Source organism: Orbicella faveolata, unplaced genomic scaffold (genome assembly GCF_042242905.1).
Source record: "Orbicella faveolata isolate gen_17 unplaced genomic scaffold, um_ofav_v1 contig_25, whole genome shotgun sequence".
NCBI classification, from domain to species: Eukaryota; Metazoa; Cnidaria; class Anthozoa; order Scleractinia; family Merulinidae; genus Orbicella; species Orbicella faveolata.
In genome coordinates this window covers 19,498,113-19,523,856 of record NW_028301553.1, presented here as the reverse complement: position 1 = coordinate 19,523,856, position 25,744 = coordinate 19,498,113, and the positions used below count along the sequence as shown (strand labels likewise).

General features: G+C 42.1%; 1 protein-coding gene and 2 pseudogenes across 1 annotated transcript; 1 reads left to right on the top strand and 2 right to left on the bottom strand.

The window, feature by feature from the left end:
* The first annotated feature begins 717 nt into the window (after window positions 1-717).
* On the top strand, window positions 718-23,801 carry LOC110066561 (uncharacterized; annotated as a pseudogene).
* On the bottom strand, window positions 12,728-13,517 carry LOC149109288 (uncharacterized). Its single transcript, XM_089294511.1, has one exon. It carries the CDS (start codon window positions 13,358-13,360, stop codon window positions 12,728-12,730), a length of 633 nt encoding a protein of 210 aa, XP_089150637.1. The 5' UTR covers window positions 13,361-13,517.
* On the bottom strand, window positions 13,839-15,981 carry LOC149109287 (uncharacterized protein F54H12.2-like; annotated as a pseudogene).
* Window positions 23,802-25,744: the final 1,943 nt, after the last annotated feature.

Genomic DNA, 25,744 nt, shown 5'->3' with positions numbered 1-25,744 from the left:
CGGTCGGTTTGGCATAATGGAAAGCACCCTTGAACAATTGTTAAAAACATTTTGAAACGATCTTGCCGAATTTACCACTAAGTAAGTGTGAAATTTAAGGAAAGTACACAGTGGGATAAGTTTTTTTACGTAGCAACGGCTGTTTACAGTAAGAACGTCAAAAAATATAGATTAGTTGTAACATATATAAACGGTTATTTGTCGTAAAGCTGTAAAGTGATACACAACTCGATTGGTAGAATTACTCGGGCTTCCGTAGGAAAGCCTGAGTCAGAAAATGCAAGCCGTTGTTGGTCGCCAAAAGGGGGATCATGGTCCTAGGCGTTCCGTGGGTAGACCGTGGAAACTGGCATGGGGAAGAGAACGCGACATCACTTGCTCTTCGGTAACATTCCACAGAATGTGGTGTTTTGCGAGGGAAGTTTTGGCAAGAATCGCACCTTATACGTTCGTCTCACATACAAAAATGTCTATCGTTTTCAGAAAGGGTCGGTCCACGAATTATATCGCTTGAAAGCCAGCCAGGTAAGCACAGTTCAAACTACGAAAACACTGACAAAAAAATAGGCAATCAATGACGGTATGTGGCTGCTGCTGTTATTATTTAGAACATTGCAGTAAAAAAATCATATTGCAATAAAACGAGCTAAATACGAAAACGCTTTTGGACTCGAAGCTTATTAAAACATACAACTTGTTTCTTGCACCGCGCAAAATATGCCGATCTCCAAATTTGTGAAGGTAAGACTTTCGGTAACTTGAACTCAATATCTTACCTCCAAGTTAGTTGGCTTTCTAGTAGGGTGTAGGAAAAAGATATCGTTGTATGATTTTGGGGGCAAATTGTGCGGGAAAATTAAAACTTCGATTGTGAGGGGAATTGTGCGGGATTATTGACGAACAAATCTTCTTGCCAAGTCCTAGGGAAAATCTGGATTGACGATAGTTTAGCCAAATTTATTTCACTAGTAGTTCAAATATACTTAGCAGTCTTAGCAAGCACCAATTCTTTTAGAGAACTATGTCTGACTGCTAAAGAAAATCATGTTGCGTGACATGAACTAGACGAGTACGAAACCAAAATAAATAGCAGAACAGAATGTCGCATCTTCCCTTATAAATGGGTTCCTCAAATTCACAACTTGCGATTGGATTAGGAGGATACTCAACGAAGCAACTAATGAATATTAAATATCTAGGCGGAACTCTTGTGTTGAAATATCCTGGTTCTTTTATTTGTTTTTATCGTGTCCAATACGCGTACTCGTCACGAAGCCCGAGTAAACGTTCTTAGAGCGTCTAGTTACTTGAGAAAAGCTTTGCCTGATTTACCATCACAGGCTCATTCACTTCCCTTATGAAAAGGAACATTTCCTACAACTGCAGAAACTTCTTACAAAATAGAAGAATTATTACACCCCCCCCCCCGCGAGATCCAATCTACTACACTCCCCCCCCCCCGCAATGTTTGGCTTGTTAAATGTTTAATCCATCACGTAAGAAACTTTAAGTGCATTTTTCTCAAAGGTCTACTTTTGCACCAACTGACTTCACGCCAACATTCTACTTTGGAAGGTATTAAAGATAAATTCCTGAAATTTGGGGTAATCAAAGACCAATAGCGTCGTGATGCAATAAACTAAAAAATTCATAACATTTTAACGTCTGTCACGTGACACTAAATAATTTGTTCACTGGGTTTGATGCAAAATAAGGTTATTTGCAAATAAAGCCTGTAGAAAGCACGGAAAACAAGAGATAACTGTGAAAACTTTAGTTTATTGCATAGAACGAAACAGAAACTTATGTGAGACAGAAAATTATGCTTAGTTAAAAACAAATCCTGTTTTGTAAAATAGCAGGAACTGAAAGTGAAGAATGATCATCCCAGTAAATTCTTCACTTGATCACTTGATTGATCATTCTTCACTTTCATCTACAACCGCAGTTCAAATATGAATTATTTCATATATACTTCAAATAGCAGGAACTGTTGACGTCGATGCTATAGACTAAAACCTCAAAAGGCTGTGGCTGGTTGCCATAGCAACCATTTTAAGTAAAACCTTCAATTTTTTGAGTTATTGAGTTATTTTTTTGTAAAAAAGTACCTCTTAGTCGGCGCTTCGGCTATGTTATGGATGGGTCAATGGATGAGTGAGTGAGAGATGTATGTATGTCACACCAATCAGATTGGATCTACTATAAACAGCCAATCAAATTTCTTGTTGTAAAAGTAAATGGTATGTGAGAAGATTTGATCCCGATACAGTTCAGAACGGCCATATTTATTCTTCTATAAAAGAGGAGGAAGTATTCATATATTGGGCTTACTTCGACATTTTCTGTGGGTTAGGCTGAGGATTTTGTGGGCGGGTTTGATAATCATTTGCAACTGGATAATCAGTCAAAGAAACATAGTGTTTGGCATATAACTACGAGCATGCGATGAAGGGTGAGCTTTTCCCATTAGATAAGTTTCTGAATTGAGTCTCTACCACTAGGTTTAAGATGTGAATGAAAAACAAGTTGATGTGGTTTCTATGATAGGATCAATTGTATTTTAGGGGGGCGGAATGCACTACTGGGAATGTGAAGAGGTTGTGACCAGGTTCAAATCGTTTGCGTGTTGTATATTGAAACCTAAATATTGCTGCAGAGTTCGTAATGAGTGTTCCGGGCGTGTCGTGAATTTCAGCATCCATTGATACGTTTCAATGTGAAAAGCGAAGAGGCTACGATTAATTTGGCCAACAGAACAGAAAGATACTATTCTAAGACGATTTTACAATTATAATGGTTCTTGCTTACTTATGGAATGAGAAGATACGTTTTAATGAAACTAAGTCTTTTCTCTTCAATGTTATCAGGGTTTTCGCTTATTCACATTACTAACTAACACGAATTGTAGTTGAAGAAAAAGCAAATTATTTGTGTTCAAGATAACTTAAGTGAGGTGAAGTCTTGAGCGTTTTATTGTATTAAACACAAGGACTTTGGTAATTGAAAAATAAAGTCTGACGTGTATATTGCCAGTTTGTGATTTTTAGTCCGGGTTTGGAGCGGAGTGTGACAGTTACATACATACATCGGCCGGGGTTGTTTTAGAGTGCATGATGTTCAGTGTGATAGTGGCTAGTTATGAACGAGATTAGCCTTGAGTTTTGAAACAGTTCATGAGTTAGTAGTATGCAAATGAAACGAGATATTTTTACTTTTAGTTACAGAGGTAACTTGATACTTTTGTTTTTCACAAGGAGTAAACTCAATTAGGACCAATTAGAGGTCACGAATCGTCGCCTCTAGTTCTTAGGACATATTTTAGAGGAGACGAGACTATTTAAATTTGAAACAGTTCTAACGTTTACAATGAAGTGCAGGTAACGATTGTTTTGTTCTTGTTGCATGCAAATATAACGAGATATTTTTATTTTTTAGTTACGAAAGGTAATTTGACACTCTTGTTTTTCACAAGGGAGTAAATTCAATTAGAGCTAACGAATCGTCACCACTTGTTCCCACGAGATGTTTGCTATCTTTAGTTACAAATGGTTACCGTTAACACTTTTGTTTTTTATATGTAGAGTTGACAAGTTATCGGCTATTGTTCCCAGAATATTCAACAAAAAAGGAGCTTTCATTTCTGGACGGTTTTCACGTCTCTGCAGTGGCAGTTTAATATTTTTATTCGATGGGCATTTTATGACATTCTTTTCAGTCCGATATTTTTAAAGGTAAAAAGTATGAAAACTGTTATAATGTTCTTTGAAGACTGCGTGGCACCAAGTTAAGGTGCAATTTAATTAAATCAGACTTTCAACATGTCAGAGAGGTTTTTTTCTCATTCTTTACATTTTCGGTGAAGTAGTGTTGTTGCGTCGAGCGCGCGCGCTAAGTACTAAAATGAACAATGATAAGGCAGATGGCCATTGCTATAGCTTTGCGTGGATTTAACGATCTTAGACGTTCGGTGACCTCTACTTTTCTTACCAGAAACAGATTTTGTTTACAATTATCGCCACATTGTCCAAAAATGGACAAAAAATCAATGTGGGAAGTTAAAAAACTTTCAAGATTTCTGTTCATGGGGCATCGAAATCCTGCCATCTTGCGGCTGCAAGGCGCTTGAAACTATGGTCGCTAAATGCGAACTTGTTCTTTAAGAAACCTCGTCAGTTGACTAAATTCACTTAATAGGTCCACTTAAACAATATTTGGCAGAGAACACTTCACTTAAAAGATCTAATTGCAGTATTTTGGGGCTTACAGACACTGTGGCCTGCGTGGCTGGCAAGTTTAAAAAAATCTGTACGTGGGAACATTTTGGGCGCGAACGTCCTTAACTTGAGTATTTTTGAGCAAAAATTCCTCTTAGGGGTTGGAAGGGCTATGTGATCGGTGAGTGAGGGTGTTATGCATGTGCGCGTGTCACACCAAACACAGTGTAGGTTGTATCAAAGAACGAATCAAATTGCCTGTTAGAAAATGAGATGGTATCTACATTAATCTGGAGACGTGTCAGATTACTGTAGTTTGTTCAGTCAAACATTTTATGAAGAATACAAAAGCAAAAACCGGCACATCGTAGGATGATTTTTTGAAGGTGTACCATATTTCGGCTGGCCAAACCAGCCTTCTTCAGGTACAATGAAAATTTTACATTGGGAAGTGTTTTTATGTAGCCGATATTTACGTAATACCGTAAATACCTAAAAGTTATTGACAGTGTAAATTAAAGATAAGCATACGGCAAAATAAAATAACATGATAAAAGAACATAACAAAAGAAAACAAATGGAAACAATTAATATGTTTAACATCCGCGAAGAAACATATTGTTTCCATTTGTTTTGTTTTATTATATGTTTTAATTTACACTGTCAATAACGTTTACGTATTTCCGGTATTACGTAAATATCGGCTACATAAAAACACGTCCCATTACTGTAAACAGTTCTATGAATGCTCCTATCTCCGAGACTTTCAGTTCATAAAAAAAATAACTTTTGCACGCCTTGCGTGCCTATGTTTTTTCTCTTCATGAGTGCAATCGTGCGCAATTGATCTTTCTTCACCATATTTAAACAAGAAGATCTTTTAGATATTACAACCGCGCTTTTAAAAGTTAACTGTTTTGGCAGCACTACAGTCGCAATGCAATTCACCTTCCAAAGCAGTCCTTGATGATTCATTGGTTACTGCAGACACCACACCACTTGATCAACACAACCTGTATTATTGCACCATCAGTCGTAGCCCTTATGAAATCTCCGATGACGTAATTACTTCCGGCACATGTCATAATATGGGATAATGAGTGACCCGAAGGAAAAAAAAACGAAAAAAAAATGGTTTTGAACCTATTTCCGGCAAATTTGACACACCGCAAGCTGAGAAAATTACCCTAATTCCGGCCATTTTTCAGCTCTTTTCGTCATACCCCGCCTCGGGAGGGTTTTGTAAAGTTAGCGAATAGGCCCTTTGCAGCTGGGGTCACGTGACCAAATTTTTCCTATAAAATTTTTATATTATGGTCTTTAACTTAAAGAATGCCAGAAATGGAAAGAGCGCATCGAAAATACCAAAATGGCCAAGTTTGAGGCCCATGGAATTAAAGAGTAAGTTTATATGACTGTTTGAATTTTCAGAAAATTTAGAGGATTTGTATGGAAAATGTTGCTGGAGAGCAAGACCTTGCTCTCCAGCAACTTTTTCCATACAAATCTTCTTATTCTTTTAAAAACTTGGAGCGTCATAAAATCTCCTTCTTTAATGATAGGGGCCTCAAACTTGGCCATTTTGATATTTTCGATACACTCTTTCCATTCCTGGCATTCTTTAAGTTGTAGCCCATAATTTTATGAAAAATAGGTCACGTGATGGCTTAGCTGCAAAGGGTCTATTAGTGTGCAAGTCACCGTAATGGTGATTGCCGTCGGCGAAATGTTTATTTACTCAAAAATTGCGGTCAAATCTTTCGGAGATGGAGGTCAGGACATTTGTAAGGATACAGAAAGTAATTTGAGACCAGTTGCTGGTTTGTAAGGCTGAAATTATCCAGAAGAAAGCTGTTTTTAACTTGAACGTAACGAAGGCGGTGAACAAATTGAATAAATTATCGGCTCTTCTCACTGTCTCGTTCTGTTTTTTGTTTCGTTCTCTTTTGGAGCCCGCCGAGGTCATTTTTTCGTCTAAATAACCTGAGAAAAGTTCGAAAAAGATGTTCCTCTTCAATTTTCAGTTCTTAGGCAATAATCCTGGATTTTTTTTGACCGAAAGGTCGGTTCGTGTTATGTTCGTGTGTTTCGGTGGCTATGGGCGACCGTCACTGTCTTTGTTGACTCAAGCAATGAAGCAAGGTGATAAAAAAACCTAATTATATTTAGTTCTGGTTTTGTTCGATTTCGTTGAAATTTTAATATGATGAAGCTGGATTGTTAAGGAATAGATGTTACTACTGCCGATATGAGGTAGCTATTAAACCACGGGTAGAACATGAGCCGCGCTCGACCCATGGCCGCGCGGTTAACAAACGTTTTGGCCCATTTTAGGTGACCATTCCACCTTAAGTCGAACTTAATCAAGTTTGGTTCATGAGTGGAGCGGCCTTTGGACCGGGCCTTAACTTCTAGTGTGAAGCCAAGTGTTTTAAGTCTGGTCTGTTTGTGCGTGATTGGTCAGTTTAGCCGTGATGGTATTGGCTCAAAGACTCGTGTAAAGTTTGTCATCAGTCATTGGTCAACTTTCATTCATTCTGTTTATTTGCCTTTTTACCCAATACAGTAATTATTTATAAATATTTCAATGTATGGCGAGGTGACCTCTAGAAACCACCAGGCTTTTAGTTGAGGCCACCTCGGTTACATAGAGAGTGCTACAGTGTGCGGCTTTGCCAGTTCAGTAATTATTTTACTAAAAATTCTAGCAGTTTTTTCTTAAAATTGGGAAAACTTGACAAAAAAGTGATTGTAACAGGAAGGGGATTCCAGATCTTTGGACCTTGGTAAGGAATTGTGAATTTTTTCAGATTAGTCCGGCAATGATGCATGCGACTTAAACTTCAACACGATCCAATATTTTCAGCCTAAAATCGGTTGAAAAATAAGAATATTCAGAGTGTGTCACATAATCTTTAAAACTATTGATTGATTCAGTTGAATTCTAAATCATTTAGCGTTAGAAAAACAAAAATTCAATATTTCGACAAATTCAACGAAAATTGTGAACTCTCTCTGAGAATGCGTAAAGTAAATTGCCCCTCTAGTCATTTTTTTCTCTTAGGTCTCCCTTAATGAAGTCGGGGATGAGCCGTGTCCAACACTTTCTGAACCTGATCACCTGGCCAGGGCCGCCAACAGAGTTCGACAGAGTATGCGACCACAGGATCCATTGGATTTGAATTTTCTATGCCAGGAGCATGTTCCAGATGATTTCCTGAGGGCGGACATTAAAAAACACGAAAAACGCCACGTAATCCTTGCTACAGACCAGCAACTAGAACACCTGAGCCAAGCAAAGACCAGGTACACAGATGGTAAGTAGTAATGGTGGCTCAAATGGCCGGTAACCAATCAGGAGCTGAGAAAGACAATAGGCTATTGTTTGGAGAAGAATGGGCTCTATTGTTCTCCAAATCCAAGATGGCCGCCATAAATTTCAGCCAATCAGAAGCCGAATTAGGAATTCAAGATGGCGGCGCCCACTAAGGTCGGCCATGTTAGAAAACAGCGCACCAGCCTCGACGGAGGACTGGGATCGGTCTCACGGATTTCCATGGCTACACAAATCACGCCAGGGTCACGCAAAAATGTCATGCAACTTCAAAATCGATACTTACAGTGTCCTGTAGTCCTAAACGACAGAGGTCCGTCCGACAAGTGGCCATGAGAAGACTGAGAGACTTGGGTCTGAGTCTAGGCTATATAGGGTGGTGCAAAGCATAGTGGGACGATGACCTCATTGGGAACCAATCAGAATGAATTAAAGTACTTACAGTGGTTGGCTTCCCTAGTCCCCCTCTCTTAAGGAGAGCACTAAACCCCGACGTGTCGATAAGTGTGGCACTCCCCGAGGGCTGGTTACCCCGGCTCGTGGAGGAAATCCCGGACGGATCGGCACTCCCGGTCGGGTATCATCGAGGCGCCACCTCGACTCTTTGAGGCCGGGAACTGTCTACCAAAAACTATGTACAAAAACACTAAGTCCCGACCCTTCCCTAACCGACCCTTGTCCCGCGAGCTAAGCGATCCGTCCAAAGACACGCCAGTTCGCTAGGGGTAAAACTGTTTACACTATGTACAAAAAACTATTTACAAGGTGCCGGGGTGTTGCCGGACTTTGAAAAACAAAACTATCTAGCTAACTAGCTCGAAGCAAACAGTTCGGTAAGTTAACATTTCGCCTTTGCTATTCAAAGAAACATTTGGAACTTAATACCTTTTTGTAATTTTCAGAAAACCTCACTCTAACGTATACATTCACGCACGTATACCTTTGATGGAAGCGAAGAGTTTTACTCAAGTTGTTGTGACTTTGTTCATCGACCGAGGCCGTGCGGTCGATGTGTGCCTTTTGAGCTTGAGCCCATTGTGAACTGAGAGGTTTCGACGTTTGTTTTGGGAGGAAATAAAGAGAGGTACTACGGTACTGACAGTGTTGGCCAGGGCTTCAAGGTAGGAGTCTAATCGTTCCGACCCCTCTTCAAATTCACTCACGGTAAATGTCGTCGACTGAAAGGCATGGGTTAATGCATCTTATTGTATGGTGAATTGAAAGGTGGAGTGTGGAGTGAGAGTACTATCGGCTTCGATCTGACGTCGGATGGTCCGTCGTAAGGCACTCGTCAACTCGTTTCCCAAGTCGTCGCGTGCTGTCGGGTCGCGATGCTGTTGGATCCGAGCCTGAAACCGTTGTCTGTCGAGCACATTACGCCAACGACGACGCGCTCTAACAGACCGGAGTTGGAAATTCAACAGCGGCGAGAGTGCCCCACCGACCATTTCCCCTTTTGGAGGCAAGGAGGGTCCGTCCGAAGACGCGCCGGTCGATGGGGACTTTGACATCTTCATGTACGGGTCTAAAGCTGGATGGAAGATCCAATCGTCGTCATCATCAAAGAACGCCGCGTCGTACGATCTTTTAGTTCCTACAGGAACTGGCTTACGCCCCAGGGATCGACTTCGGCGAGGAACCACATGTCGGGGTGAACGTACAGGTGAAAGAGAACGGCTGCGCCGTGTACGAAGCTGTAAAGCGAACATGGCTGTCTCAGGACTAGCTATGAAATGACTCAATGGTACCCATGCACAACTTATCTAACTGAGATGATGTCGTATCTGACCAATCATGACGAAATGTGACCGAGTAAGGAAATGAGTATACACCGTTCACTATCCAGTACTTTTACAAAGCAGAAGGGCAACACGTGCACTAGCTTATGTGATATCAAACAGGTTAAAGTACAGTAATCTAAATCAAAACCACTGGGATAACACAATGACTAGCCTATATAATATCAAACAGATGAAATTAACATTCTGAATCATAAACACTGGATATCACATTCAATAATAAGGATATGCGGTTTATAAGGTAAAGATAAATGGTTGATATGTCTCAGGGTTTTCACACTCCTCACAACAACACCAGTTTTTGCTCTAATTAAACGCATATATAGATAAGTAAGTGTGATAAGAACGCATCTTTAGGGCTTGAAATCATGTTTAGAATTTGTATGTTAACTATTGAGAATAATATCGAACAAAATTTTCGCTTAAAGTAAAGATCTAACACTGCAAGCTCGTGGCTCCTAATTCAACAACCCCGCAAACTATAAACAATTTTTGATGAAAATAAAACACTTACATCAAATATAGTCCTTTCGAATTCCTCCAATGCGTCACACAGCTCTTGATCACTTAGATCCATAATCGCCAAGACAAGAATGAGAAGACTTGTGTCAAACTTTGTCACAAGTAAAATGAATTCTCTCAAGACTGTTTGACTTATAAACGGGTATTCACAAAAGAATAGACAATGTCACGTGGTTAGCAACGAATGAGAAGATGGGGATAGGGGTACGCGATATCACGTGGTTAAGAATCAATGAGAAGACGTGGGATAAGGGGTACAATTTGTCATTAAATTTTTATAAACAAAACAAAGAGTCTGATGCTTAGTTTATGCCGTTTATTGAATAACGTGAACTCCAAAGGGAGAAATTGATGATTACAATTTTCACTTTTTCTTAGCCTGTATGATTCTCTTCACGATCTCTTCAGTCATGGCTTTGCTGCTGGGTAACTTATCAATGGCCTTGATCATCTTTGTATCCGCTTTCCACTTGTCTTGCAAAGTCTTAGCGTGACTGTAATCGATATCGCGTTGTTCAGCGATCTTATCCAAACGATTGATCCTTGGATCGCCTCGTTTCAGTCTCTTGGCCAATTTGGTCCCAGTTCCCATGTACTGGTACCCAGGCCAGTGAAATTCCATTCCCGTCTTGCCCAGCTTTTTTGTGAATTTCGACACCACTCCCGCGTCGCGTGCTTTACGTCGGGTCTTGCTGGTTCGAGTCATAATCGCGTTGTAGATTCCTTCTTAGTTTCTTGCCCTCGGCCCAGTCTTCCCAACCACTCGCAGGTTTTAAGCGTTCGGCCTCGTTTTTACGTTTGCCTTTGCGCTTGTCTTTACCCAGGAGAATGTCAGCTTTTCTTAGGAGCGTTCCCAGTTCCATGTCAGGCGGTGGAATTGGTTCTTTAGAAACGGGTGGCTTCTTTTTAACACCTGACGTAGACGGTGTAGCTTCTTCCTCGATCTTCAGTGTCTTCGTACCTCGAGAAGCGTTTTTAATCAATTGTTTCAACATGGTTTCCAACGGACCCTTCACCAGGGCTCCTTCCTCCTCATCTTCCTCTTCGCTGACATCAGCACTATTTCTTGACAAAGGACCAATATGTCTGATACGTGTGGTTGAACGACCTCTTTGACAAGCTAGAGGTTTAATTTTCTTGATTGCAATCGAATCTGGTATCGATTTATCGCGGAGTATCACGTGACTTTCGGCGGCTAAACGTCGCGCTTTGTTCAACAAGGCATTGTCGGTGATTTCTCCTTTGTAATACTGAACCAATTGGTCAAACTCTTTCGTGGGTACCATCATGACTTCCTCTGTCATTCTCCAAATGTTGCTGGAGTAGCGTTTCGTAGCTGTCTTGCCAGTAACGGAGTTCAGTCTCTTTTTCCCGAGTTTGAGCGTCAAACTGGGTGTTGTGTCTTTATCTCGACTGCAATTCGTACACAGAGTAATAGTATCTCCGGGTGGTGTGGTGTCTGTGATAGTATGACACCTTTCGCACAGGTCCTCGAACTTAAAAGCTAAATGCTCTTGATTGAGGTTCTCGTACTTCCTCTTCCAGTACTGCACATTGTCTTTCAATTGTTCCACTCTTTCGTTGGCTTGTTGTAATAACTTGACCAATTCGCTCAAGGTGTCTTTGGGTTTGGGGACGAGGTCGTAACCTTGCAGTGGATAACCGTGGGCATCTCGGGTGTTTAACATAGACATGCTTGGAACACGTCGTTCAAACCTTGCCAGAATCCGCTACCTTTTTGTTCTTGGAGATGTTCTCTTCGCCTCTTGACCGAGTTTCTGCGTTTCTCCACCTCGCGTAGCGTTGTCTTATAGCGATGCAGTTTCACCATGGTGATTGGGTGAACGGGAATTCTGTTTCGTAATAGATTGAGAACCATTTCACTCACGGCATTGATTTGATCTGCATTAGCATGTACTGACATCTCCTGTCTCCTGTTCCGATTGGCCTCTTTGAGAATAGCCTCCAAGAAAGGGCGTTTTCTGCGTAATCGAATCATACTTCCGACTTTCCGAGCTTGTACCCGATCTTGGCTGCATTCTTGAGAACAGTGAACAGTACACCTCCACGTTGTCTCTTGTTATAGTGATTCACATTGTCTCTGATTATTTTGCTGCCTGACCTGCTAATTTCAAAACCAGCGTAGCAAAGGTAGGTGAGGGTCCCGATAAGAACATACTGGCTCCTTCGGCGATCTTGTCTACCAATCGATGTTTACGTCGTGCCAGTGTTCCACCTCGCTGTTTACTTCTTTTCTTGGTCTTTGGTTTATTTTTCATCGTCGACGTTTACGCGAAGCAGCTTCCAAACCCTTTTTCACACTGTAAGCGCTGCACCTGGGATTCCTCCTAGAGCCGCCGCCTTGCCTGCTGCTACTAAAGCTGGAATGAGAGCTGCCAATGGTAACAATCCCCCCTTTTGTGCCTTCCCTCGTCTCCTTGGTTTTCTCAATTCGATCAAAGCTTTGTCGTAAGTTGTGTAGGCAAAGCGACGCATGTCGATTTTGAACGAAAACGTTTTGAAGTCGTTCCACCCCTTAATCACAGTTCCAGCGGCAATCAGGAGACTGTTTTCCAAGACGGATCCTGCGACGATGCCTGCTACCACGATGATCAATGCCAAAGCGTTCAAACAACCGTGGCACCACTTAAAGTGGTAAAACATCTGGCGATGACACCACCACTGACGGATGTAAAAGGGAAACAACCCATCCAATCGGTACAGCAAATCTTTGTTTACCAACTGGGCGCTTTTCTTGGATCCGTTCATTAGAGATACGGTAGTGATTGAATCTTGGGAAGAACTCATCACGATGTCTCGATTAATTTGTGACATCCAATACATCCTTCGTCCTTTCAAAGGTGGCTGAGAATCCTTTGATCGTCCAAACTGCCAGGATGTAGATCCAAGACCATGTACCCAAACGGACGTTCTGTCAAACTTTGAAACGTGTCTTGTAAAACTTGCCACTGGGTGGGAAACGCCTGTAGCAGTAAATTTCTCATGCCTAATTGATCTCGTGGATTCTTGAATGCAACGATGTAGTGGACGTTTCTGGAAATACCCTTGGCATATTTCCCTGGCGGAAACATGTCTTGGCACAAGTAGAACACTGTGACGTTCTGATGGTGAGAATGTTTGGTGAACAGATCCAACACCCGTTTACCGTTTCCTCCTTTAGCCATTAGATTGTCTAACACGAGTAATCTACCTTTAGGAAAGCACGTTTTCAATTGATCTGTGTCGGGAACGCCTTCGTGAAACTTGATCCCCTGTTCTTTCATGGGTTGAAACCCGTCTTGCCACCCCCTGTAGCAATAACGTATTTGGGAGGGTGGGGTATGAAACAAAGCGAGGTTGTTCAGTAAAAGTTTGGTGGTGAACCCCGTCTTGCCACACCCTGAAGAACCCACCACCAACAGACTGGAAGGGGTTTGAAATCGAAAAGACTCGCGTCGTTCCGTGAGTCCAAATGACCAAAGGGGCATGGGTATGCAGCTTTTGTTAACACATGAAAAAATTGACCCTGCGGGGAATCAAGTGACAGTCGAGGACACTAACCATTGTACTACAAGATCATCACAAAGAACACGTTTTCAATCGTATTGTAATGTCAAACCAACAATCATTACACTAAATGTCTCACACCGCAACGAGAAGTGTCTTGGTGATGTTTCACTTTATACACTTTATCCCATTCTAACTCTTTCTCGATCAACTTTTCTAACATCTGGCCTACTTTGTGATCATTGTCTACATAATCATGTTTCGAGAAACGCCTCAAGAAGTCGTTCATGCTTTGACCTCTCGCTCTGTCTTTTAAATAGAACAAGGCGTAATTGCCACAACGTTTACTGTAAATCGATTGCAGAGACTCTTCGTTGTAAATCACATATTTCCATTGACTTTTTAACCAGTCTTGCAGGGGCTCTTGTGTCTCGTAAGACTCCAAAAGTAGGGCGTAGCTGTCCATCACATCGCACACATTCCCACTACGGGTCCAAAGCGCCAGCCAGTGTCGGCCTGGTCTATCGTGTGGATCCGTGTTCATAATGTACCCACGAGGTTCTTTCTTGATCGGTCGACGTGGTAATCGATCGCAAGCCACCGTCCCGTAAAAGTAGGATTTCAAGATGGCATCCGCTGTCGCCAAATGATCCAGTTGTACGTTATTCAGGGGTACTTTCTCCATCAGCGTTGGTAAATGTCGTACAACACGGCTTTGTTCTTGTCTATTTCCAAGAGGTTCTCAAACTCTCCGTACAAGATGACCATGAAGTTGTTACCTGGTGGTACACCGAAGTTCATCACGATCTGTAACTCTCCTGACTGCTTGGTGTTCAACACCGCACGGTCTAAACATCCGTTGGCTGCATTGTCAAATACAAACAGTGTGCAATTCTTACCTTGACCCCAGTCTTCTCTTCTGACCATATTTCCTTGATGTTTGCACAAACATCCTGTAGCTTGTAAGAACCGATAGTAACCTCTCAGATCTCGGGTACCGTCGTTGTGCACTAGTTCCAGGGTCTCGTAAGGGTATTCTTCTCCTCTCACCAGTTGCCTGATGTTACTCACGCCAAACTTTTGAAAACAGAATGGGTCACCTGTCACATTACCATTGAAGGCCTCTGAAAGCACGAGTCCAACGATGACTGTTAGGAATTCGGCCTTGAAATAAATTGTTGCACTCGTATCTTTGCTGGTTCCCTGCATGTTGAAGGTCCTTTTTTTCCTTCTTATTGTCGGGTTAGCCACTATGGTTCTGTTGATGTTCATTTTCGTCATCAACTCTCGGTAGACGCTGGGGTTGAGCCTTACTTGACACAGGTACATTCTCACTTTGACCTCTTCGTGCGTCAGTCTGCCAGCTACATTCACACCATTCAAGAACAAATTGGGAGACCTGAAGTACATCTGGATTCCAATCTGCACGCCAGGTACCATTAATTTGTTCAAGTGGAATACCTCGATGTGGGGTGTGAACCTTAGCACGTGTCGTTTTCCATCCGTGTAATTGCCTTGTTCTGCTTTCATGAGTTGCACTGAAGCTTGTTGGTTGGAGGACAATGCTTGGAAAGCTGCATGTCCATCTCCTTCCGTGTTTGTGTTGTTCACAGTCAGTGGCGTTGGAAAGTCCAGGGCATTGTACCAACCTTGAGGTTTTAGCACGGTTTCTCCATCATCTCTGTTGTAGTTGAGTAATGTTTCCAGGTATGCTTTGTAGTGATAGGTGTCGGATTGAGGACTGATCAAGGTACCGTTGAGTCTCACACTGATGTGTTTGAACAAAGTGTGGGCCAAGTTGTTCGTGGGCCAGACCCTCGTGGCCTCCACAACGTTATCACCATTCGCCAGTTTGAGTGCCAACTCAATCTCAAAGAAACTTCGATTGAGGTCCAGGTAATCTTCTTGAGGATCCACTTGAAATTCCACGGGGTTGATGCCTGTCGTGTAGGTCTGAATGGGTACGATGCGATAACTGGACATGCTGAGATCAGTGGGTGGAACGGTGAATAGGTTCAGTTGAGGATTCAGGACTGATTTGGAACCCGGATGTAACAACCCACCGTCCATCAAGGTATCCGTCATTTTTTTCTTCTTCTTCTACTTTGTCTTCTCGCTAAGATGAGATCTCAATCGTAGCCAACAGGTTTACTGGCCTCAGGGCCAATCCATCCGCCTTTTTGTACCTTTCGTTGACGTTTCGAGGTTTGTTGAAACCCTTCAGATCGTAACGTTGACATCCATTTTCTAGATTTGACGAGTCTCGAGCTTCTGGAGTAGATGGGATTCATTAGTCGCCGAAGATGTCTGTGAATTTTCGCTTGATATTTCTGTCTAGGACTTCGTAAGCTTTACGTTTCACTGCTTGTTTAGCGCTCCGTGTTGCACCCTCTTTCGCCTTTCGAATGCGATCTCCAACGCCGCGATCGTTTTTTAACCCTTTCAGACCTCCCGTAACACTTGCTTTCAGCAGTTCCTGAACGAAGCCACCTCCGTCTTGTGGGTCAGGTTTGAATCGTGTTAAACTTCCACCTTTCATGTTCGTTTGAAGTGAAGGGTGAGAATCGTTTTTCCTTCACCAAATTCGGTCAGTTCACCTGTTGTCTCCGACACTTGCGTCTCAATAATGTCCAACTGGGCCTTGCACAACGGAATATATTGAACGTGTAGCGGTTTAAAATGGTGACTTCCATTCCCTGTGCGTCGATAATTGACCTCTCGCAATAGATCCGTGACGTGATTTCCAACCATTGAACTTCCTTCCACGTCGGAATAGATGAACAAGGAAAGTGATGTCGAAACCACCCCGTTTTGAAAGGCTTTGTTGAGATTCGTGAAGCGCCAATCGCAAGTAACGGTCAGATGAAAAGGGTCTTTTACTATCAGCCAAAACAGAGGTTCATCCCTGTCGTTTTTCTGATCGTGTGTCATCGTTTCTAAGTTGGGTACCGTGTCTGTAAAAAACTCTTGACGTAAGAGTTTTTCAGGGCTTCTCCCCTTCAACCATCCCATCTTTAAGGCCAACATCTTATTAATCTTCAATGCTGGCGAGTAATTGGAGCGTACGTGTGTCTCTTTGTTATCCGTCAGCAGATCGTCTCCATCCCAACGAAATTTCACGTACATTCTCTTTCCATCGGATGCTGTATAGCTGCTACCGAGATGGGGTCCTTGTTAATTCAAGATGCGCCGCTGCTCGAAAAATGTCACCATACTTTTCATGAAACACCATCAATGTACTCTACCACGGTTCGGAGATCTTTCGGATCATAGTGGGCCTAACAAACTTTAACGCACCAGAAGGGTATTTCATGATCCAGTCCATGGTAAACAGGATTTCGTTACCGTCGACCAACTTAGGGAGATGCACTTTCACATCTGGTAACGACATGCTAATCAATCCCACTTTCGAACTCGACCCTTGCGACCTGATGGGGTGGGGTAATCGAATCTTGAAATTATTGCTTTGGTTCTGTGGAAACTCTGCGCGATTGCTGTGACTAGGCAAGGTGGTGTAAAACTCCTAATTCATCCTCAAAGCTTTTTCACGTCCTTCTTGTCAATTCAACTGTCGTATTTATCTGACCAACCTTTCCAACGTACAAGCAATTTATTCCCTTTTCGTTTCAGCATTTTTTCCACTCGATACAAATCGTCGTCTGATACGGTGATTTTCTGTAAGTCTTGAGAATAAAAGGTACCTTCCAAAGGTGTCATCCATCTCTTTGATTTTGTAAATGACCACATTTCCAGGTATGACTCTAGATACTATAAACACTTCTTCCGTCCTGCCCGGTAGGTAACCTTTCTTAAAGGTTCTAAACTTCTTATTTTGTCGGGGGCCATCTTGATGCTGCGATGATACGATCGATTATAAGACCAAGTCCTGCAACACGGGTAAGAACGTCAACGTATTCTTGATGGTAAAATATCGATACAATCTTTCTTTCAAGGTTCGATTGAATCGTTTCACGACGTTGGCTTTGATGTCTCAACTGGTAGAGAAATGATGGATATTTTTCCGTTTGATCAAGGCTTGGAAGTGTTTGTTGTAAAATGTTTTGCCGTCATCCATTTGAAGATTCTGTGGTTGGCGACCTTGACTTCGTTTCAAAATCTTCTCGAAAGCAGTCGTCACGTCTTGTCCACTCTTGGACTTGACGGGCTCCACCCAGGCGTACTTGGAAAACACGTCGACTACTGTCGATAGATACCTTTAACCACGACTGGACTTGGTAATGTTGATCAATTCGATCAGATCTGCTACCCATTGTTCGTCGATGCCAAACACTATCACGGGGAGGGTCGGAAAATGTCGTCTTCGGGGTTTGTGCAAGGTATATCCCAAATCACGCTCCATTGTCTCTCGTTCTTTTCCGGTGGGTAATTTTTGAGCTCGTGCGAAACGAGCCGCACACCCCCAAACTACCAGTTGCGGTCGGATCTCAATAGGTCGTCCACAGAGTCGCATGAGGATTCTTCGTTTTCCTTTTACTCTTCATAGCACCGCCAGTCTTGAAAGACATTGCCTCCAGAGTTCTGGTTAACGTTCACGAATGGTCAGAGAGCACTCGAATGACTGAGATTGATGTTTCAACCACAAGATAAGACCACGAAACGAAATACGTTTTTACTTACATCAGCGACTTCTTTCAGGGGATCGTCAACGGGATCTTTAGGAAGGACTATATCCTTTCCGTATTTGTTAACGATACGCTCGCATCTTTCACCTAACCTAGACCAATACTCGCGACTAGATCAATAATCGCAACTAGACATGGTGAATCAAATGAAAGATTTTATTGAACAAGTCAAACCACATGATCAACAACGAAAAGTACTGAATGGACAAACTAGTGAGACAATCTCAGATAGTGCAGAGCGCAATTGATAGCTCTGATACAGTAGTCCCATAAGTACTCACCCCTGCTCGGTTCACTTCCGGTTTGTGTCTACCTTGGTAGTCTGCTACGGCTTTTCCCCTTTGCAGTGTGTATGTTTCAAGGTTGTATTTTCATTCAAGGTCCAAACATTACGCACAAATTAATTACTACTGGTGCTTTAAGTTGATTTTCGTTCATTTTAAATTCAACAATACGCTGAAGCAGCAAACGTGACAATTTGGCTCTTCACGCCAACTTTGTAACTTGATACTTTTGTTTTCCTCGCAAAGCCATGTAATATGAAACCCCTGTTTTCTCCAAAACATACGGAAGATGTCCTTGTTTTTCGGAGATAAATGAAAGAAAGTTAAATATCTGATGTAGTGATGAAGAAACGGAACAGAGACGATGTTTTATTAAAAATGCAAATTTTTACCGATGAACAAGAACTAATTTAATTATCAGATAGTCACGAAATACCACTTTCTTTTACTGTTGCCACCTTTGTTGTTAACAATAAAACAATTCAAAATTAACACACAACGATATTGATGGCTGAGAAGCTTTTCAACGAAAAGTATTGAAGATAAACAGCGCTACTTGGCCGATATGAATGAGTCTCCTCAAAGACTGATTAAATTAATTTGAACTTTCATTAGGTGCCACGGCGTCTGCAGCAATATTTGAGCATTTTCCTGGTTTCTTTTGTTACAAATTTACAATTTGCGGAGTATTAAAGCCACTAACTTGAGAACTTTTTGGTCTCTCTTACAGACACAATTAAGGCAAGAAATAAACAAGTCGCTAAGGAGAAGCAATATATTTGAACTCTGACAAGCACACTATTGTAGATTGAAAACAGCAGATGATATTTGTTGAACCGACCTGTTTGTAATTCTAAAAGCTACGCAGCCACAGTAACGTTTCACTTTTGCAATAAAAAGGGACAATTGGCGCTACCTGAAAAATAACTGCCGTCCTTGGTCACATGACACGATATATAAAATACTGCGTGTAAAGATAGTGTATAACACTAACAATGCTAGAACGCATGCGTCTTACATGTTGAGCTCTACCATAAGGAAAACCACTCAACATTTGTGCGTGATTCCGTATGCAATGTATCCTTCACCTAATATAGAAGCCACGAACCCTAACTAATCTACGCATGCGTTTAGGGCAAATTAGTTTTGTTCTAAGGAGAATGGTACCACAAGGAGAGCAAGGGGTTACCTGAAACAAATATATAGCTTTGCGATGTTCAAAGTTAAGCGACGGCGATGGAATGTGTTTTACGTAGAGTACACATGTACCTTTCCCACCCTACTCCCACTACTTTCTTGCCTCTAGACTAATTAATTAATTGAAATTAATTAATTAAACAAACATTAAAGTTTACACCTTAGCGCCATAGGGCCATAGGGCCATAGGGCCATAGGGCCATAGCGCCATAGCGCCATAGCGCCATAGCGCCATAGCGCCATAGGGCCATAGGGCCATAGCGCCATAGCGCCATAGCGCCATAGCGCCATAGCGCCATAGTGCCTTAGTTCCTTAGCGGCAGGCAACCCCCATAACCATCCCAATAGTGCACTCTGCGCTAAAAATACGGCTATGTAATAATTACATCGACAAGTAAACGACGCTGATTAGTGTATCTGTTTTGACCTTATATGATCACGATTTGTTAAGATTGGTCAGATTCTAGATCACGCATGGGAAAAGCACTCAATCACGTGAAAGTCAAAGGTCGATCACGTCATTTTCCTTACATGGTCATGAAGTGATGTGGTTGGTCAGGTCACAGATCACACCACTGGGTGCTGATTGGTTTGTCTTACAGCATTTAAGTCCGTCACCCGTTCATTCTCGTCACTCGCAAACAAGCGTTTGGTTCGAGCGTTTGAAGAAGAAGAGGAATGGAACAAGTACAGCTAAGTTCGGAAGAATCACCAACCAGATACATGTTACCTGACCAAAGCTCAGAAGAGAAATCCACTTCCATGATAGATTACTCTTACAATCCATATTCACCCGCTAGTTATCCAATTTCCACCAAAAAGAGAAAGAGGGTGGTCAAGAAAGAGAAAGTAGAAAAAAAACAAAGACCAAAAAGATCAAGCAGGAACCCGAAGGAAAGACATTTCACGAAGTTCCCGCGGTTGTAGAGAATGGGGAAATAGTGGAAGTGCAAGTCCTGCAGGAAGGAAAGATCTTTGACCCTGACGTCCTTTTGGACGGGCTCGCACTGCAATGCCAACCACTACCACCTAGTACTCCTCAAACCTCTACAGAACCCTTTAGGAATCCGTCACCACCGGCCCGAGGGAGTACAGAGATCCTGTACTCTTGCCCTGTGCATCCAAATGGTGCTTTACAAAAGAAAGAGACCAACTCTCAGTACGGCCATTGGGAGTACTACAAGTGCCCCGTCCAAAATTGTTTTGTCAGCTGCGGTGTAGACAATGTAGAGCTTTACTTAGACTCGGTCAAACGTCAACTCCACAACTTCTACCTGGTCAAACCCGTACACATCATGAAATGTTACTGTAAACGCCCATTGATCATGTCCATGTCCCATTCAGAGAAGAATCCAGGGAGATTATATCTAAAATGTCCCAAACGCTGGTGTGATTTTTTTCCAGTGGGTGGATCAAGAACCACGAGGCAAAGCCAAAGCTTGGATGGAAGGGGGTAGAATCCAAGAAGGGTATCCACGACCCCAAGAGTTGTTCATACCCCAGGGGAAGAAGGCCGAAATTCGAGAAAGAGAAGAAAAAAGAATGAGAAAGTATGCTGAACGACAAGAGAGAAAAAGTCAGTATGCAGAGAAAATGAGAAATGGAACTCTTGAAGAACGGGAACGAGAACGTGTGTATCAGCAGGAAAAGAAGAGGAAAGGAGGATTGATCAATTGTGTCATGGAAAGACGACGGTGGGGGTTGGTAGGCTCCTCTGAAGGGAATTTGATCTGGGACGAGTAAAGTGACTTGGCAAGCTTTGATTGGTCAACCTCATAAAGACCCATTTGGAAGCGAACATTCATTCATTTTTAAACATGGAGGTGTTACAGGATGATCTCTGCTTTATTTTGGATTTAGAAGGTTTCTTTCTCAAGAAGACACTTCATGTCAGAGAATTAGCTTATTACACTTGGAACGGAGAACACGGGCGCCATGCTTTCTTCATCCCCGTACCGTACAAGAACTGGAGCGACAAAGACAAACGAACTGTGAATTTTGTGAGAAGGAAGATACATAGATTGACCTATCAACCCCTCAAGGCTGAACATTTCCAGAAACCTGAAGTCCTCAGTGAACTGATCAGGGACATACTCGATGTACAAAGATTGCAGTAATGGCGAGAGAACTGTGATGGGATATAAGGGAGGCCATGTGGAGAAAGATCTGTTAATGAAACTTTAGGATCTCCTAAATACGACAACTCAGACACATCATTCCCCAAGAGAAATATTTACCCAGTTGCGGTTTTCATGCCGATGAGACTGTTCATAATTGTCCTATCACTGAATGTCATGCTTTTTGGTATTGGTACAAAAGTTTCATTGCAAAACATGCAAACGAGTGATTAAAAAATAGTTTTTTCTTTTTCAATTCTGTGTGATCATTGACTTTCGGGGATAACCCCTTCCTTTTTCAATTCTACCAAGAGATGTTTTGTTTTGTGAGCGTTTTGCTCATTTAAAGGGAGAGGACTGGGGAAGCCAACCCCTGTGAGTACATTAATTCATTCTGATTGGATACCGATGAGGTCATCGTCCCACCATGCTTTGGAATAGCCTCCCTATGGTCAGACCTCGGACCCAAGTCTCTCAGTCTTCATCATGGCTGCTTGCCGGACGGACTTTTGTCGTTTAGGACCACAGGACCCTGTTAGTATCGAGTTTGCATGGCATTTTTTTTGCGTAACCCTGGCGTGATTTGTGTCGCCATGGAAATCCGTGAGACCCATCCCAGGTCCTCTGTCGAGGCTGCTGGGCTGTTTTCCAACATAGCCGACTTTCGTGGGCGCCGCCATCTTGAATTCTTAATTCGGCTCCGGATTGGCTGAAATTTGTGGCGGCCATCTTGGATTTAGAGAACAATAGAATCCATTGTTCTCCAAACAATAGCCTATTGTCATTCTTGGCTCCTGATTGGTTACCAGTTACTATGGTACATTTAAGTTAGTCAAGCAACCATTCCAGCAGCTGTTTACCATCAACGCGTTTGTGAGCACTGACGATCACCCGAAACAAGTCTCGCTGGTGCTCGTAATGATGTCTGGAAGAAAAAAGAAAGACTATAGTGCGGAAAGTATTATCTCATTGTAATATGTTTTAATGCTCACAGCTAAATCACTTAAGAAATACGATAAACGTCATTGCTAAGATGATCTTGGCACGTCCTGAATATCAAATGTAACGCTAAACAATTGTCACACACTTTTTTACGATGACGTTGACAAGACAAAAAAACCCGATTATTTTGCTAAACGTCCTCTCTTTCTTTTCTTCACTTTTAGGTCCTGAAGTCAATTCTGCGGATGCTCCCTGTTGACGCTGAGGTCCGCCAGATAACCATCGACTTTGGAAAGGCTCTATATATTGTTCTTCGGCAGCTCCTTCCTAACGCTAGGATCAAAGGGTGTGTATTCCATTGGACTCAGGCTCTTTGGAGGAAGGTAGGTGGATTAATCCCTAACCTAATCGGAGGATTCAAAACTTAAAACATAAATCGGATGATTCAAATCATAAGTTGAAGTTCGTATGTACACGTTGAAGAAATGAAAGTCAAACTTAGTTACCCGCGGTTATACAGGCGTAGATGACCAAGTCCGCTTAAGCATTTACTAGCCTGCTAACAGGCTCCCGGCGAGGACAAGCTAGCATTTTACATGAACTAAATCAAGTCAAACACCATTTGTTAGAAACAGGAGAAGGCGACTCAAACCTAGATAGCAGTAGAAAATGCGAGAATCTAGGCAAAAGTAATAATTTGCTGTTTTTATTGTTTCAGATTCAAGAGCTTGGACTCCAGCACCCATACAATCCTGACAAAGGCACATACCTGTATGTTCGTAAATTCATGTCCCTTCGGTTCCTGTCCGAAGGTGAAATCCGGCCAATGTTCGAGCAGTTGCGAGCTCAAGCAGCAACAGACCAGCTGAAGCAGTTTGCCGAGTACATCGCGGAAACCCGGATCAACAGCAGCACCTGGCCGCCCTCTTGCTGGAACGTTTTCCAGATGACTGTAAGAACAAACAATGACATCGAAGGATGGCACAATGGCCTGCATCGCCGATGCCATTCTATCTCCTGCTCGACCTTCACCATCAGGAGGCTCGGCTGACAGCACTACGAATTCGTTTGGTCTCCGAAAAAAAGCTAAAAAGGCTTCAAAGAGCAAAATACCGCTCCTTTCAGGCCAAAATATTCGATCATCGGGATGATTTTTCCAATGAGAGAAACACTGCTGAACATGTGCAACTTTGTCTGAATGGCCCGTCACGAGTATTCGCTCGGCGCTCCAATCGATAGGTCACTGAGAAATGTATTTAAAGTTTTTTGGCTCAGCTCCCTCTAAATAGTTCCTTACCCGTAAATCCTCTAATTAGCGCCCCCCTCTCAAATAAGCGCCCCCTTCGAATAAGCGCCCCTCCTATCGGCCAAAATTTAAAATAAGCGCCCATCCTCGAATAAGCGACCTCCTCCCCTCCCCCCATTTTGTGGACGAGTAATGAGACAACAAAGGATGTATAGTTTTTGAGTTATTTTTTTGTAAAAAAAATACCTCTTAGTCGGCACGTCGGGTATGTTATGGACGGGTCAATGGGTGAGTGAGTGAATGAGTGAGAGATGTATGTATGTCACACCAATCAGATTGGATCTACTATGAACAGCCAATCAAATTTCTTGTTGTAAAGGTAGATGGTACGTGAGAAACACAAGGTATGTCTAAACACAAGGACTTTGGTAATTGAAAAATAAAGAGTGACGTGTATGTTGCCGGTTTGTGATTTTTAGTCCGGTTTGGAGGGGAGTGTGACAGTTACATACGTACATTGGGTTGTTTTAGAGTGCATAATTTTCAGTGTAATGGTGGCTAGTTATGAACGAGATGAGTCTTGAGTTTTGAAGCAGTTCATGGGTAGTAGGCAAATGGCACGAGATATTTTTATTTTTAATTACAAAGGGTAACTTGATACTTTTGTTTTTCACAAGGAGTAAATTCAATTAGAGGTCACGAATCGTCGGTTCTAGTTCTTGGGACATGTTTTAGAGGAGACGAGACTATTTAGATTTGAAGCAGTTCTAACGTTTACAATAGTAAGTGCAGTAACGATTGTTTTGTTCTTATTGCATGCAAATATAGCGAGATATTTTTATTTTTTAGTTACAAAGGGTAATTTGACACTCTTGTTTTTCACAAGGTAGTAAATTCAATTAGAGCTGACGAATCGTCACCACTTGTTCCCACGAGATGTTTGCTATTTTTAGTTACAAATGGTAACTCGACACTTTTGTTTTTCATATGGGAGTAAATTCAATTAGAGCTTACAAGTTATCGGCTATTGTTCCCAGGATATTAAACAAAAAAGAAGCTTTCCTTTCTAGAGTGTTTTTACATCTCTGCAGTAGCAGTTTAATATTTTTATTTGATGGGCATTTTATGACATTCTTTTCAGTCCGATATTTTTAAAGGTAAAAAGTATGAAAACTGTTCAAATGTTCTTTGAAGACTGTGTGGCACCAAGTTAAAGTGCAATTTAATTAAATCAGACTTTCAACGTGTCAGAGAGGTTTTTTTTCTCTTTCTTTAAATTTTCGGTGAAGTAGTGTTGTTGCGTTGTGTTGTGTAAAAAGGGTAAACTTACTATTCGTGTAAAATGCGAAAAGTTCTCTTAACTTGAGTATTTTTGAGCAAAAATTCCTCTTGGGGGCTGGAAGGGCTCCCGAAGGGGTACTCCCAGAAAAATTGGTTGAGGGTGTGCGGCCCGCTTCCCAAAACCGTTACCCTATTTATGACCAAAATCTGCGATATTCCTTACCCTATTTATGACCTGACCAAAAATTCGAAACCCTATTTACGACCTGACCCTCAAATCAAAACCCTGTTTCAGACCTGCGTTATAATTAGCTCCCTAGTTCAAACCAATGTTAAATTACCGTAAACATATAAATTTGTGAAGGGCTTTTGTTGATTTTCTTTTCGATAATGATGAAAAAGTGGCTTCTTGTTAAAGCATACCCATATCAAGGCTAGAGTGCAAAAACCGTACCCTATTTATGACCAAAATGGCCAAAATCAGCTAAAATCGATACCCTATTTATGACTAAAACGGCTGAAAAACCATACACTTCGGGGCTGCACAGACCTATATAGCCCATATAAGGGAGCTCCCCCCCCCCTCCCCGGGGGAAGGGCTACGTGATCGGTGAGTGAGGGAGTTATGCATGTGCGCGTGTGTCAGACCAATCGC

Bases quoted from the DNA above. Each gene is read 5' to 3' on its own strand.
- LOC149109288 (XM_089294511.1), bottom strand. From the start codon at position 13,360: ATGCCCCTTTGGTCATTTGGACTCACGGAACGACGCGAGTCTTTTCGA.